The sequence below is a fragment of the Xenopus laevis genome, chromosome 2L (assembly GCF_017654675.1).
Source record: "Xenopus laevis strain J_2021 chromosome 2L, Xenopus_laevis_v10.1, whole genome shotgun sequence".
Taxonomy (NCBI): Eukaryota; Metazoa; Chordata; class Amphibia; order Anura; family Pipidae; genus Xenopus; species Xenopus laevis.
Window position 1 is genome coordinate 94953722 of NC_054373.1, and position 17560 is coordinate 94971281.

The following is a 17560-nucleotide window of genomic DNA, read 5'->3' on the forward strand; positions in this document are numbered from 1 at the left end:
TAAATATGATATGGTAGAGTGAATTATTTGCTGTGTAAACAGTGTCATTTAGAAATAAAAAAAGAGATGACAGGATCCCTTTAAAGTCCACAACATCAGCCTGACGTTCTAATTGAACAATATGATGATATTGACTGTGTGGTACCTATATCTGGCCATATCACATGACATTAGCCAGTGGCACACACTTGATATAACCTGGCTGCTGGTTATCACTTACAGGTACAATGACAAAATGGACAAGGGCAATTCACAGAAGGTGTATCAGATATTTTCTAATGTGTCAATTGAAATGCTCTATATTAAAGCTATTTCCCATGTGACCCCTGTACCACTGTCACACGCACGCCTGCTTGTGTATACGTAGTAGTAGCACATCCCCACCCACAGGGATTAGTACTACAGGAAACCCTAAGTAAAATCTAGGTTGCTGCCTTTAACTACACTACAGTGCCAAAACAGCCGTGTGTGTGTCATCTTCCGCACAGTAATCGGACACAGCAATGTAAAGACGGCCGGCAATGTTAATAATTCATTTTGCAATTGCTTCTAAAGAGCTAAAATGATATCCACTGCCTCCATCATTGGTGTCTAAAGCTGCAGTTTCCTAGTGTGCATACGCGGGGTGCAGCAGTGACACAAGAAGATTAGACGAACCCGCCCTACGGAGGAGGATGTAAAGAGCAAACATACAGGGTGACATTCAAAATCCACCCACAGCGAGCAGCACTCACAAGCTCCAAATTGAACAAGCCAGCCTGCGTCATGTGACCAGGAAACCAAGGCCAAGGTAGTAATCTTCCGGAAATGACATCACGTCACAGAGTCGCATGATGTGGCAGAATTAAAAAAGGGTAGGAGAAAAAGAATCCCTGACTCTCTCGGCAAAACCAATAAAGGCAGTTTGTATGTGGACTGCGCCCCTCGCTTCCTTCGTTGAAAGATCGTGTGGTTGACTTAAATACCGTCTCAGCTACCGTCTGTAATTTGAGGGACGGAACTAGTGAAAGATTCCTGTTGTATCCCTCCGCCTAGTGGTGGGTGTTCCCGTGAGTTGTATTCGTGCGCGTGGAGGAGGCGGGGCGGTGGTTGTGGGCAAAGCTGTCGCTCCGGATTGCAGAAGCAGGTCTCTCCGTTTCCGCCATTGCGGCTCCTACCTGAGGGACACCCAGAGAGAGCGACAGAAGAGGAGGCGGGTTGCATCCATTGCTTATAAGAATATTAAGGAATATCAGTGCCGTCCCTTTCTTGGGGTTTCTCCTGTCCAGCCCATTGAACTAAGGAGAGAAACAAGGTGACAGCGGGAGACAGTGCAAGAGAAGCGGCAGCAGCGCTACAAACGCCATGGCTCAGATCCTCCCGATCCGCTTCCAGGAGCACCTGCAGGTAGGTCGTCCTGTCCGCTCCCCTGCTTTAACTATCATGTCTCGCTGTATTTCTCCAGCCAGAGAATCTCCCGCTTTTACGCTACACTCGCCAGTTTCCGTCGGCCTGCGATGGATGGGGGGAGTTGAAGCTCAATTGCTGGAGAGCAGCAGCAGGTTGATGATTCCTGTCGCGCTGGCCTGTCTAGTTCGCACGTCCGCGTATTACGTTCGTAGTCGAGTTTGTCACACATGCCCCCGGCTGTGAAGGGAAGAGCAGGCCCGACAGTGAGAGGAAGGTGTGTAACATGTCAGTGACTAGCCCTGCGGCCCTTCCCCATTCATTTCTCCCGTGACCTCAGTGGGAAAGCGCTGCCGTGTCCCTCAGCGCCTTCCGCATCTTTCCATTGATCAGCTCGCCTTCAATTGGATCACTGCTACGCGCACCCTTCCGGTGTAAGAGTCAGCCTTGCAATGGATCAGTCTTGTGTTATGGAGACACAATGACTAATGGCTGGATTTCATTAGGCCTTTACTTCATATTAATGGCCCTCGGGTGTGTGCACTGAAATATACACAAATACAATATATTAAATATTTGTCAAGAGTTATTTTTTTTTACGCTTCATTCAGGGCTCCCTCTGTATAAAAGCTTATGTTATAGAGCAGAGGTTTTAAGGTGCAAACCTGTTTTTTAAGGTCCAACATTTGCTAAATCCTTTTTATTCCCTATTCCTTAACCTTGGATCCCCAGATGTTGCCAGACTACAACTCCCAGAATCCTTCAAAATATCAGCAAGGGCAAAGATTGCTATAATATCTGCTGTCCACTTTAGTGCATAACCGTGTTAAAGAAAGCATGGGTTGTTATTCTTTATTTAAAAACGTTACTGGGAACAGAAATGAACCTCTAAATATAAACCTATAACCCTTTCTCGTGACGTGACTTCGGAAAACGAATCGTTCCGAGTGCCATCCTGCTGGTGATTTAAATTCTAACCGTGAGAAGGCATTTAGGGGAGATTAGTTGCCCCAAAAAAGAGCAAATTTCTCTCTAGGCGACCACCCCACCTGCCACCACCCCAGCTGTGATTCTGTCTGTTCCCCCCATTCAGTGCTTTTAGGGCCCCCAAAAGAGGAGCCACACATAAACAGACTGTATAGGTATTTCCCTGCTACTGCCTTTCCTGTTAGATGTCTCACTTTTCTTTTTATTATATTATATTTATAGAGGGGCAAGCATTTTCTTCTGGTGTTCGGCCCATACTGTAGCAGTAATATCAAGCAGCATTTTTATTCTAGAGGCAGGGCTTTCTGTGCTTAGGTCATCAACTGAAGCTGAAAGAGACACCTCAGCAGGTGTATTGAAGAAGAGAGTCTGCAGGCAGGTGTATTCAGGAATTCATGCATGTAGACGAGGGAGTGTCAGCTACAGCTATTGTGCAACACAGAGGTGACAAATGAATGGGTTTACGCCTAGTAGTAAAGGCTGTGCAGTCTTTTACAGTTGATGCTTACAATCTTATGTCCATGCTTTCAGCTGTTGTTGAACTACAGTTAAGGTTGAACTACAATTAAGGTAGAGAGCAGCAGGCTGAATATTTTTCATATACACGTATGTTTGAATTCAACGCATTTTGCTTGTTTAAGACAATAATATGGAGTTACTTGAGAGAAAGGTCAACAATGCAGTACTAGCTGCTAACAATCGTGTTTATTTCCACAGTCGTGTTTATTTCCATTTTGCTTGTTTTGTTTGTTTTCATTATTGATTTTTTTACTTCGCAGAAGATTTTAGATGTATTAACAGTTTATATTCCTGTAATTCTAAAAATGTTGCGTAACATACATGGCGTAGATCCATATTACCCCTCTGTTTAAAGGAAAACTATACCCCCAAAATGAATACTTAAGCAACAGATAGTTTATATCAAATTGAATGACATAGTAAAGAATCTTACCAAACTGGAATATATATTTACATAAATATTGCCCTTTTACATCTCTTGCCTTGAACCACCATTTCGTGACTCTATCTGTGCTGCCTCAGAGATCACCTGACCAGAAATACTACAACACTAACTGTAACAGCAAGTAGTGTTGAAGCAAAAGGCAGAACTCTGTCTGTTAATTGGCTCATGTGACCTTACATGTGGTTTGTATGTGTACACAGTGAATCTTACGATCTCAGGGGGCGGCCCTTATTTTTTAAAATGGCAATTTTCTATTTATGATTACCCAATGGCACATACTACTAAAAAAGTATATTATTATGATAATGGTTCATTTACATGAAGCAGGGTTTTACACTTGAGCTGTTTTACTCAATATCTTTTAATAGAGACCTACATTGTTTGGGGGGTATAGTTTTCCTTTAATACATTTCCTATACATTTTCATTAAAAATAAATATGCACTTGCTCACTACATAGTTCTGAATGCAGTCGTCCAGTCATGGGAATGCCTATGATTTTACTTGTAAATGAGCAAGTTGATATTTTTTTTTTTTGGTACCTTTTTAAGTTTCAACATTTAGTCAGGTCCACCTTAGCTCATAACATTAGGGGTACTGGTAGATTTGCGGTAGTTCCAAGAATACTTACAGCACCAAATGTTCTCATATTTAATATAAAAATCTGAAATAGTTCATCCTTAATCTGATCCTAACTAGGGATGCACCAAATAAAATATTTTAGGATTCGGATGGCATGCTCCACATGCGGTGAAACATTTTTTGACTTCCTTGCTTGTGTGACGAAAAGTCACGTGATATTTTGGAATCTGTGCATCCCTAATCCTAAATGACCTTCAGGATTTGCTTCCACAAGTATACTGGAGAACAAATAGGAATTCTCACATCTCATCCTAACTGGACTTCAGGCTGTGCCTCTTAAGGAGCTTTTCCAGGCACCGAGTTATTTAGAATGTATTGGGAATCTTGCTAGTTAGTTTTTGTAACTTGGGTGATGCTGGTTAATATATTACCAGATGCAAGAGAGACAGGTGGTCTATCAGTAGAGCTTACAATCTAAAGCTATGGCACAAGCAGTGTTTTCTCAACTGGCTTAGAACTGCTGAATGGAAAAGGACAATACAGCCTTCATCTGTTCTGTGTACGAAGTGACCTTTTTGAACACAATCCCAAAATCCACCTTGAGGCCGATACCCATTTGTTACTGTCATTTTGTATGCAGGAAAAATGCATAGTTGATTGACCATGTGTTCTATAGGCCTTAGTCCATAGGGTAAAAATGTTTAACCAGTTATTGTTAATGTTTTATGGTGATGTTTAACTTTCCTAATAATAAAAATATATATTTTAAAATGAAGGAAATCTTTTCTGTTTGTAAGTAAATCCATCAACCATCATTTATCGCATAAACTAGAAGCCTTCATGTGGCTGCTTTGATCTTTGTGCTGTAGTCATTGGTATTACTCCAAATCTATCTGAGAATATTGCTTTCCAATATAAATCTTCCAGAAGGCAGCTACTTACGTAGCCAAATATTGTTTTATGTCCGTATTCAAATGCAGTAAACATAATTCTTAAACTGTGGAAGAATACTTGATAATACATGAATGTATCTTGCACTGTTTGAAAATGTGTTGCATAGCTCTTAACTAAAAAAAAAAAATTGGCTGCCATTTCTCTTGGATGTTTAAGTTGTTACATTTTGGGGCAGATTTATTAAGGGTTGAGGTGAAAGTTAAAACATTTTTTATAGTCAAAACTCTCAAATTCAAATTGGGAATTATCCAAACTCAGTTCGAGTTTTAATTCGAATTTTGAGATTTATCATACTCTGCCCCTTTAAGAAGTTGACTATTCGCCACCTAAAACATGCCGAATTACTGTATAAGTCAATGGGAGAGGTCCAGGGATCAATTTGGTGGTTTGCAGTGTTCCTGACATTCAAATCCGAATCGAGTTTTTATATTTCGAATCAAATTCAATTGGAGTTTTCGGGTCGATTCAATTCGTCCGAGTTGAAAAAATTCAATTTCATTAATACATTTCCATTGGTTGAGTTTAGAATTATATAGTGAATAAAGTACCCCCTCTTGTAAAATATAAGGATATTATAAGTTACCGAGGCGTTTCATGACCATATAAAAACACGAGGCCGAAGGCCGAGTGTTTTTATACAGGTCATGGAACTCCGAGGTTACTTCTAATATTTAACAACTGGGGGTACTTTATTTATTATAATACACAAATTTCAGTGAGTCATGTGACCGAAATGACATCAGAACTCACCGTTTATATATATATATATATATATGTATATGTATATGTATATGTATATGTATATGTATATGTATATGTATATGTATATGTATATGTATATATTTATGTGTATATATTTGTGTATATGTATATATTTATGTGTATATTTATATATATATATATATATATATATATATATATTTTATGTATATATATATATATATATATATATATATATATATATATATATATATATATATATATATATATATATATATATATATATATATATATATATATATATATATATATAAACCAACAAAATGGAGTGGAGATTAACCCTGGTCTGTGACCAAGTCCAAAGGACAAATTATATATCTATCATAGACCATAGTAATAGTATCATTCAATAATTAAAGAAACATATTGGTCAAAATTAACAATATGATAAGTATAACAAAAGTTATAAGGAATGTACGTGATGCCATATTCAATTAGTCCCAACAACCCAATGGAAATGTGTTACAAAAATTATTTTCAATCACATGAAAGCATACAGATCATACTCTCTGTTAAACCCTTTAGGGGACAATGTAAACATACATTGCAAACATTGTCCCCTAAAGGGCTTAACAGAGAGTATGATCTGTATGCTTTCATGTGATTGAAAAGAATTTTTGTAACACATTTCCATTGGGTTGTTGGGACTAATTGAATATGGCATCACGTACATTCCTTATAACTTTTGTTCTACTTATCATATTGTTAATTTTGACCAATATGTTTCTTTAATTATTGAATGATACTATTACTATGGTCTAACTAACACCGATGTGTTATATTGTTTAAGTATATGGTTATTGGTCTATGTATAATACATGATAAACCACATCCCACTTATGGGTGTGGCCTGTACTTATGGCTTTAAAAGGATGTGATGTCATTTAAATCTTTATTGCTTGATAAAGAAGCGGGAGCTTCGAAACGTTGTACTTATTACTTGCTTGATAAAAGTTTTTTCTTGATGAACAAGCAAGTTGTCTGGACTTTTTTGATTGATATATATATATATATATATATATATATATATATATATATATATATATATATATATATATATATATATATATATATATATATATATATATATATATATATATATGGGAAGATTTTGGGATAGGTGTGGCCCAATGCAAGTAGTTTGATTTTGATTAAACTACAAGTTAGTCTTTTGGTGTAGCTTCTTGCCACATTTTTGTGATAAAACTCAGAGGGAAGATGCTCTGTGACAACTGGTCTTAAAGGGGAAGGAAACCTAGTTGGCACAAAAACCCTCCCCCCCCCTCCCGTGTGTTGCCCACCCTCCCTCCTCCCCCCTGGCCTACCCGTCCCGCTGGGCAAATGCCCCTAACTTGTTACTTACCCTTCTGCGCAGGTCCAGTCCAGGGAGTTCACAGACGACTTCTTCTTCCATGCGATCTTCTTCCTGCTTTGAACGGCGTTTTGGTGCATGCGCAGTAGATCGTACCGGCGAAATGCTCCTACTGCACATGCGCCGGTCAAAGCAGGAAGAAGATCGCGTGGAAGAAGATGTCGTCTGTGAACTCCCTGGACTGGACCTGCGCAGAAGGGTAAGTAACAAGTTAGGGGCATTTGCCTAGCGGGACGGGTAGGCCAGGGGGGAGGAGGGAGGGTGGGCAACACACGGGAGGGGGGAGGAGGGTTTTTGCGCCAACTAGGTTTCCTTCCCCTTTAAGCTGGCCATAGACGTAAAAAAAGATCTGATCGTACGAATCCTCGAACAATCGGACTCCCCCCATCTCCCGTCCTGCCACTAACCATTCCGATCAAATAAAATAAATTAGTTAAAGAACAGATCAGCCGATGTTCTGCCCCTGACAGCAATCGTACAAAAGTTATGTCCGACAAAGCTGGTGACACTGAAAATCGTACACTCGGCAATACATGCAGAGAAATTATCGGCAGCTGACAAATCTTTTAATCTGTCCAATCGATCAAAAGACCGATCTCCGTGGGACGAAAAACGTTTTGACTCTCCACACACAGTCCGAAAATCGTACGATCGGATCTTTGCATCTATGGCCAGCTTTTGACTATAAAAAGTGGTTTACATTCAAAATGATTTGTTCCGTCAATACTCTGGTTTTATATGCCTTTTTCTACCTCTCAGAAGTCCGAAAGCAGAAAGAAGTATTTTTTTTAGAGAAGTGTACGTGTTTCAATTTTGGTCACCTGATGTTAGGACATGGAAAGTGCTAGGCAGGGGTGTGCATGCTTATATGATTAATGTGTATCTTAAAATGTGATATTGCAGGACTGTAAATAACATTGAAATCCATCTTGTAGAAACAGAGTCTTTCTCCTTCCTTTAGGACAGACAGTATACATTATTGAAACAATAGTTCAGGTTACATAGCTATTGATTTCTTTCTTCATTAGTGGAAATAAGGGGTTATTTGTGCACATAGTACAGGCAGTACATTTGTGTGTAACTGTTGTTTTGGATTTACGCAACATTTTTTCACTTCTTGTAGTTGTCATCAATACGGAGTGGCCAGGGCAGTTATTCAAGGCGGCCATATTTGATGTTCTTTCAAGTGAGCTATATAGCATAATTTGGAATAGGTACAGGTAAATTGCTCTAGGCAACATAAATTATAACTTGGTACAATATAATTCTCTGTCTGGCTAGGGTCCAGGGATGATATCTACTAGCAAGTTGTTGCTTTTGAACTGTGTTGGCAAAGTTCACTTGACATTTACATTTTTTCCCCTGGTTGCATCTTCTAAGGAAGCTACCTGTTTTCTGTTCTTTAACGATAGAGACCAGGTGGGGGATAGCGTTTTATGTACATGGAATCTCTGGCACTGTTCAGCTTTAGCAAGCTGTTTCACAGGCATTGTACACAGTATCCTCAACCGCAGTTTGACTTGGCTGAAGGATCAGTAGTTGAATTGGAATGGTGCCGTCTGTAAAGGAAAAATGTGTTTCTCTTGCAGCACAATCTTGGACTAATGGCACCATTTTTTAAAAGGTGTCATTAGAGCTTCATGTAGCAAATTTCCTCTTTACAGCATTAAATATACCCTTTTTCCCTTTAGGTTTTCAGTGTTTTCCTTGTATGTCTGGTTTCTAGGGCAGATGTTTGTTCTGTACAGTGATAAGATAATAAAGTAGTAATAATGAAGCAAGGAGTGAAATGAAGACTTTCCGTAAAAGAATATGCATATGCATATGTGTATACCTTTATGATTCTCACCTTTTCAGGAAAGATATATATATATATATATATATATATATATATATATATATATATATATATATATATATATATATATATATATATATATATATATATATATATATATATATATATATATATATATATATATATATATATATATATATATATATATATATATATATATATATATATCATATATATAATATATATATATATCATATATATATATATATATATATATATATATATATCATATATATATCATATATATATATATATATATATCATATATATATATATATATATATATATATATATATATATATATATATATATATATATATATCATATATATATATATATATATATCATATATATATATATATATATCATATATATATATATATATATATATATATATATATATATATATATATATATCATATATATATATATATATATATATATATATATATATATATATATATATATATATATATATATATATATATATATATATATATATATCATATATATATCATATATATCATATATATATATATATCATATATATATATATATATATATATATATATATATATATCATATATATATATCTCACATATATCATATATATATATCCTATCCTATCCTAATCCTATCCATCATATATATATGTACACACACACATCATCATCAGTTAAAAACGGTGAGTTCTGATGTCATTTCTGTCACATGACTCACTAAAACTTGTGTATTATAATAAATAAAGTACCCCCTGTTGCAAAATATGAGGATATTAGAAGTTACCTCGGAGTTCCATGACCTGGGCCTTCCGCCTCGTCTTTTTATGTGGTTATGAAACTCCTCTGTAACTTATAATATCCTTATATTTTACAAGAGGGGGTACTTTATTCACTATATAATGTGTGTGTTATTTTCTGCCACGCATTGTTTATTCACATGTGTCAACCTTTTACATGTTTTGCATTCCTTATACAGGGGCAGATATAAACTGCCAACAGCTTAAGTCTGTAGCTTATTGGGTAGTGTATGGGGCCCTCCGATGAGCTTCCCTTATCAGTATCTGGCATGTTTAAAAATCCGGCTCCCGTTCTTATCCTTGTTGTGATCCGATCATTGGGCCCTAGGGCCCACGATCGGATCAGCCTGAACTTCAAAGTGTCCCGTTTAAAGCACTATTTTAATATGTTGCAAAGGTGACATGTAGTTATTATTAACATGTATTTTTAGAGCGCCAACATATTGCGCTGCGCTGATTCCAAGTTAATTTCTCTTACCCTTCTAGTTATCTTTTGTGCAGGCCCAAAGAGAAACACTTTCATCTTATTTGCAACTAAGGGGGGTGCTGAAACATAGACTATAATGTGCCCACCATCATGTTCTGTGGTTCGTGAGGGTGTTAAGAAATGATATAAAGAGAGGCGGCATTGAAGACAATGGTAGTTCATTAGGCTCAACCGTTTGAATTGAAGGGGAAAACAAAAAATAACTTGCTTTTTTAAAAGTAAACCTTTCAAGCAACTTTGTAATATACGTCAGTTAAAATATGCAAATTCTTCATGATTTTTAATGGTTTGGAACAATTCCCTAAGCCCCCTGCTCTCCTGCTGATCTGTCTGACTACTTTGTTGAGCTGGCTGACTACTGTTGCTTTGTATCAACAGTCAGCTGTCCTTAGCCTATATCCTCCAAACCCCACAATTCCCTGCACATTTGATTTCAATAAGCAACAGAACATCACAGTGCAATGCATTGTGGGTTATGTAGTTCCTGCATGCTGTCTGTAAGCTGTGGAGTAGTTGTTACAATTTGTAACATCCGTGTTTGGTCCCTCCACCCCTGCCAGGATTTCAAATGATGCAGAAAGAGAAGAACTGTTAAACAGCTGGATTCAAGCATTGAAAATTGCATTAATTCGTACTTTTTGAAGAAACGGGCAACTTTGATGGTTATATTAGGGCAGGCATGTCCAAACTCTGGCCCGCGGGCAAATTGCAGCCTGTTTTCAATTTTAGACTGGCCCGCAGCCTTAAACAAGGATTCGCCCATTCAAGGGCAGACCCGGTTAAAAATTGGCACGCAACTGGCCAGCCTGGGCCAGGAGTCTGTCGATGAGCAGTGCCGTCTCTCTTCTTGCTGTGCGCAGTGACATAAGCACACGTTAGCGTGTGCACATGATGTCACTGGATTAGGCGCTAGTTCTTGCCGGAGCGCTGTAATTCCACCCATGTACCTTCTAATTTTTCTTGCCAATGCCCATCAGCATGGTCACCGAATCATCCCCCCAGGTAAAATGTTTATATAATATGCTTTAACATAACAAACTATAATCAAATTAATTGGAGGGCTCCCTTCTGAATGGACCATCAGACCGTCTCACCGAGTAGCATTCTAAGGTCAGAAAAATAGAATATAGAAATTAAAGGAATGAGAATATAAAATATAGCCTACATGAGAAAACAATAAAAGTTTTAAACAAGTAAATAGAAGAAAAAAACAGAAAAGGAGGAAAAACAGAAAAAAGACAAGGGACAAGAAAATTATTTTATAGTGTGGCAAGTTAACTTCACTTGACCGCATATATGTGCAATCAACATGCTTAATTTACAAAAAAGGTTGCAAAGTGCTACAGTGCATTCAGAATACAGGTATGGGACCTGCTATAAAGAATGCTCGGTAACGGGGTTTCCATATAAGGGATCTTTCTGTAAATTGGATCTTCATACCTAATGGTTTAAAGAATGTCGGGGTGAATGGTCGGCCCCCACACATCTTCACCTCACCAAATTTGGCCCTCGTTGCAAAAGGTTTGGGCACCCCTGTTGGCTTTCTGTGTTATGTGAGCCTCTTTAGCAAATTTTGGTTTGGAACCAGGAGTTCCACTTTAAAGAATGTTTGAAAAAGAACACTATTTAGATTGTTGTGTTGTGTAGTCTTATGTATTCCATAGCGTGACAACAAATGTTAATTGGTTCATTTCTTCCCTGCTGGCTTGTGCTTGCAGGGACAGACTACCAATGCAGAAAAAAAATAAGTTTTGATCGGCATTGCCCACCTTCCCTGTGGCTTCAAACCTGCAGGGAAGAGACAACTTATGCTTTGCCATGTGATAGAACGTATCACATGGTAAACACATGAGGGACGGCTTGTGGATGCATACACATAAATGGCCGTTAGCTTATTTGCATTATTTCCTTCTACAGATCTCTTGCATTTGCACTTGTATGTGACATTTCAGTGCTTATTTGAATGTTTTGATCGAAATAATTGCTGTCTCCAGCTTAGCTCATAGAAGTTATAGTTATCGTTAAAAAAATATTTACCTTGTGTTGTAACGTTTCCATGTAACCCAGACTTTAGAACTTCTATTAAATGGTTAACTTTTTTCCATCCGTCTAAAGTATAGTGTCCCATAACTAGTCATTTGCCCAGACAAATGACTACATTTAAAGTTTACTTTGCTGCCTTCTGCTTTCATGAATGGAATCTGTGACAGACTCAAGAGCTTGTTGAGTAGGAAAGAATCTAATCTTGGTTCATTGAGTGTGGTAATCAGGTCCTGGGTGTTCACCTCTTGGCACAACTTCTACACAGTACACCTACACATTATACTCTACATCTTGAACTTTCTTCTCACCAGAGCTAATAGTCACATTCAGTGAAACCTCAATTTTACATACCCTGATTTTAAGTTTTCCCTCATTTTACACCTTTTTTTTTTTGTGGCCCTGCCACTATATTGTGCATATTGTCAGGAATTATCATTCCTGGATTTTGCACCATTTTTATCTGTTCCCCATAAAAATATAAAATGGGGCGTTCTACTGTAAATGAATAATAGCCATTCAGTTGTTGAATTTGTTTGTTTCGTTTTCTGTTGAGGCTTTGTTATGAACAATTTTATTTTACTTTACACTTTGAGGGTTCAGATACTTCTCTGATATGAACTCCATCTTTATAAGCCATATCATTGTTTTGACCTAATTTGCTTTGACATGTAAGGCTATTCTGAACAAATAGTGACATCACTATTTAATATCACGTCTGGTTCCTTGGTATTTTGCAATATTTTGCATCTAAGTTTAGCTACAGCTGCTAGCAATACAGCACTGCCTACTTTGCACAGTTGAAAATACACTCTTGAGGATTGGTGAGAAGATTAGTTCCAGTTGAATGTTTTTGTTGTTGTGATCTCATGGCATAGCTCAACTATTAGGACATTCTACAAAAAAAGAAAAATCTTGCAACCCTGCATATCTTCTTGTATTCTCTGAAGCAAAAAATGGTGGATTTTGATTCAAGTTTTCTTCCCTAGGCAAGTTAAGACTAAAGATTACTGCAGCTATTTTTCTGCTAAGTGAATGTCTGCCAGTGGTACCATTGTTGATGGAGCCTGTGGACACATGGTGCATTTATTATTGCACATAAGAGACATTTTGTAATGAAGAGCTGCACTAGTCAGCAGCAAGCTGTCTAGCCATCAGTTAAGTGAAATGAAGAATGCCCATCCAAAGTCTGCAGTTGGTGTAATGGGTTTTCAGTGTAGATCATACAATAAGACAAGTTTCATATACAGTATTTGTAAGTGCAATGCAGTTGCCAAGTCTATTGTCATGACATATACAGTAAAATGTGGGTCTGCAGAGTCTCTTTTATTAAATTTACATTGTTCTGGATTGGCAGATGACATAGCACATGGAACCTCTCAGCAGGCAAACGTTTTCCAATAAAGGGGTTTTTCAGTTCAGTTGGTTTCATAAAGTTCACCAGAAATAGACTTTATTCCAATTACTTTCTATTTTCTATGTTCGAATATTGAATTGTAAAGTCAAATTTTTCACCTTTCTAAAGCTGCTCTGGGGGGTCTCTCTCTAAATTAAATTGATACATTTAGTTGATACATTTCTTATTTTTGTCCCTGCTGAGCAGAATCCCATTTATCAAAGGTCGAATTTTCAATTCATGTGAATTTTTTTTTTTAAATTCAAATATACTCACAATTCGACTGGGAGATTATTTAAGAAAACATAATTCTGAATTCAAATCATATTTGATTCGTACGAATTGAGTTTATCTTAAAAAAAAACAAAAAAAACCCTCGAACGAATGTCAGGAAGGTTATTAACATCTCCAAATGGCTCAACGGACCTCTGCCTTTGACTTACAGGAACTCGGCAGGTTTTAGGTGGCGAATATATTTAAATTAAGACTGTTTCCATGGTTGTGGGGATACATCTCACAATTGAATTGGGGGATTAAAATTAGAATGTGCGAATTTGAATTTACTATTTGACCCTTGATAAATCTACCCCTAAATGTTGCAAAATTGTAACCACTCAGAATTAGGGATGCACCGAATCCACTATTTTGGATTCGGCCGAACCCCCAAATCCTTCGTGAAAGATTTGGCCAAATACCGAACCAAATCCTAATTTGCATATGCAAATTAGGGGTTGGAAGGTGAAAAACATCTTAGACGTTAAGTTAAGTGATTTCCCTCCCGTCCCTAATTTGCATATGCAAATTCGGATTCAGTTCGGCTGGGAAGAAGGATTCGGCCGAATCCTGCTGAAAATGGCCGAATACTGAACCGAAATCCTTGATTCACCCGAACCTCTTGTGGAGGAAACAATTTTCAGATGTCGGATATCCCTGAAGTATTCATGTGGGCTTTGCATAAATCTGGTTTGGGTTATTTTTATGGGTATAATGGGGGATGTGTTACTTTTAGTATATTTATATGAATGTCGGGGTATTCTTTATGATAGTTTCTTTTTTTCTTATGAAATGTATGTAATAATTTGTTTATCCATACAGTAAGCAATGAAAACCTACATTTTTTGATTTTGTGCATCATGATATGGGTTTACTTGTTAATCCTTCAGTAAATGACAAATTACAGATTTGATTTAATGGAGTAGTGCGTATTTAACCACAAATTGCTCACATGCTTTTGAATTCTAGCTAAGTGTTGAAAATATTTGGGAAATCCGTTGAGAACAATGGTTAACTTCCTGTTGTTGAACATTAAAGAATTCTGCACACTCAGCAGTTCAATGTCCTTCCTTACAAACCATCGTTTAGCACCATAGTCAACTGATTTCTTGCTGGAAAGCAGGGAAACTATTGTCAGCAGATTTCAATGAAAGGTTGATGTTGTATATTTATAAGTATAGACACAGTTTATTTGCATATAATACACAAAAGCCACGAATATCTTGTAAATTATATCCTTATAAACGGTGAGTAGTGATGTCATCAGTTATAAACGGTGAGTAGTGATGTAATTTCTGTCACATGACTCACTAAAATTTGTGTATTATAATTAATAAAGTACCCCCAGTTGTAAAATATGAGGATATTATAAGTTACCTTGGAGTTCCATTACCTGTATAAAAACACTCGGCCTTCGGCCTCGTGTTTTTATATGGTCATGAAACTCCTCGGTAACTTATAATATCCTTATATTTTACAAGAGGGGGTACTTTATTCACTATATAATACACAAAAGCAATGAATATCTTGTAAATTATATCCTTATAAACGGTGAGTTCTGATGTCATTTCTGTCACATGTCTCACTGAAACTTGTGTATTATAATAAATAAAGTACCCCCAGTTGCAAAATATGAGGATATTAGAAGTTAACATGTAGTTCCATGACCTGTATAAAAACACTCGGCCTTCGGCCTCGTGTTTTTATATGGTCATGAAACTCCTCGGTAACTTATAATATCCTTATATTTTACAAGAGGGGGTACTTTATTCACAATATATCCAGGGTATCTTCCATTTTCTTAAAGGGCACGTCAACCCCAAAATAAAAAATTGCCTAATAAAAGAAAGCATAATTCTTAGCAACTTTGCAATATACATTCATTAAACATTTTATACAGTTTTTAAGTTATTTGTGTATGTATTGCTATAGAAAGCTGTGTTTGTCCCTCTCTATTCTCTGCCCTGATGGCTCAGACTGTTGATACAATGTAAGACACGCCAGCTGATTAACAGACCTTTAATTTAGACTTTTGAGACTATTTTAAAAAGTAACAACCAGGAGTTAAGCAAATGCTGCTTTCAATAGCAAGTGTTTTTACAAGTAACTTTAAAAACACTGAACCTTTTTAATAAATTTATATTTGAAAACTGCTTAGAATTATGTTTTCCTTTTATTAGTAAATTTTTTATTTTGGGGTTGACTTGCTGTTTAAGGGTAAAATTCTACATTTTCACTGTAACATACTAGGAGTATGCTGTTCTGTAACCGGCCTATAAATTACGATTTGAAATAGGGGGAATTTCTTGAATCGTAAAAAAAATAAAAAAAAACTTGCTTGATTTGTGTTCTTACGGACTAGTAGGCGTGTTCTTGAACTCCATTTGGTATTTGAGAGACTACCTTTTAGTGAGGTCTCTATGCAGACACAAGGAGAATATGTATTTTTGCACCAAAATCTACTCTGTGTGTTTGCACATAGCCCAAAGCCATGCCTGTCAGTACAGATACATCAAGGAGTGGATGAGAACGGATCGGCTGTTTCTCCTCCGGCAACGTGTGGCATTAGCTGTGGGTGTTTTTATTCTGCTAATATTTCCCTCTAAGCTGAGTACTTGTACATGTTCTCACAACATGACACTACTGCACACTGCAAATTTCTGTAGACCACAAACATTTAGCATGCATACACACAACTCAGGGATTCATACCATACACATGAGTTATGGAATATAAGGCCTACAATAATTTACAAATTAATTTTCATTTACTTTCTGGATGTACCGTAATCAGCCAAGCCCTGGCAAGTCCTCTCTCTTGTTAGCTTCTAGAAAGTATACTATACCGAGATATCCAGGTAAGAGATCTCGGAATAGCAAGCTCATATGTAAAACTTTGCTTCTTCTAAATAAACCATTTCCATAATATACTTTTTTAGTAGTACTTGCCATTGGATAATCATAAATAGAAAATTGCCATTTTAAAAAATAAGGGCCGTCTCCTGGGATCCTAAGATTCACTGTGCACACAAACAAGCCATACATGTTAGGTTCTGTCTTTTGCTTTAACACGGTGGTTGTTCAAGGCAAGAGATGTAAAAGGACAATATTTACTTAAATAAATATACCAGTTTGGTAAGATTCTTTAAAATGCCACTTAAATTGATATACACTTAATTTGATATAAACTATCTGTTGCTCAAGTATTCATTTTGGGGGTATCGTTTACCTTTAATGGGGAGGTTTTTCTGAGGAAATGCTTGCTTATTTCTGATTGGCTGCCATTCTGCTTAGTAGACCAGAGTGCCGCAGTATGAAGTATTATTTCAGAGTGGCTTCTACTCTGTAGCAGCAACATAAGTGGATTTTCTGAATTAAGATCCTCCTTTAAAGAAACCAAAATGACTTATTTTGTTTTATTTTCTCTAATTTTCCTTTCATTACAAGGAGATGCTGCACTTGCTTACATACTGTTTATGATCATGACAAAGAGCTTATTACCCCCGCTGCCCAAAAACAAGAATATCACTTGGGTCATTGGTGTAATAAGTTGGCACATGTCTGTAGCAGATGGTGCCTTTGGAATGGCCATGATTATGTAAGGCAGATCCGGCCTTCTTAAAGTTGCTTGGATACAATAGAATTTAATCTTGTCATGCATAAAGATCATATGGTACCATCTGG

General features: G+C 36.8%; 1 protein-coding gene across 4 annotated transcripts in view; it reads left to right on the forward strand.

Moving 5' to 3' along the window:
- The first annotated feature begins 1067 nt into the window (after nt 1–1067).
- The window catches only part of cltc.L (clathrin, heavy chain (Hc) L homeolog), a 67902-nt gene continuing 51409 nt past the window's right edge, over nt 1068–17560 (forward strand). For 2 of the 4 annotated variants that reach the window (XM_041580991.1, XM_041580990.1), the window contains exon 1: nt 1071–1386. In XM_041580991.1, the coding sequence (XP_041436925.1) occupies nt 1345–1386 (42 nt within the window). In that variant the 5' untranslated portion in view covers nt 1071–1344. 4 annotated transcript variants of the gene reach the window in all.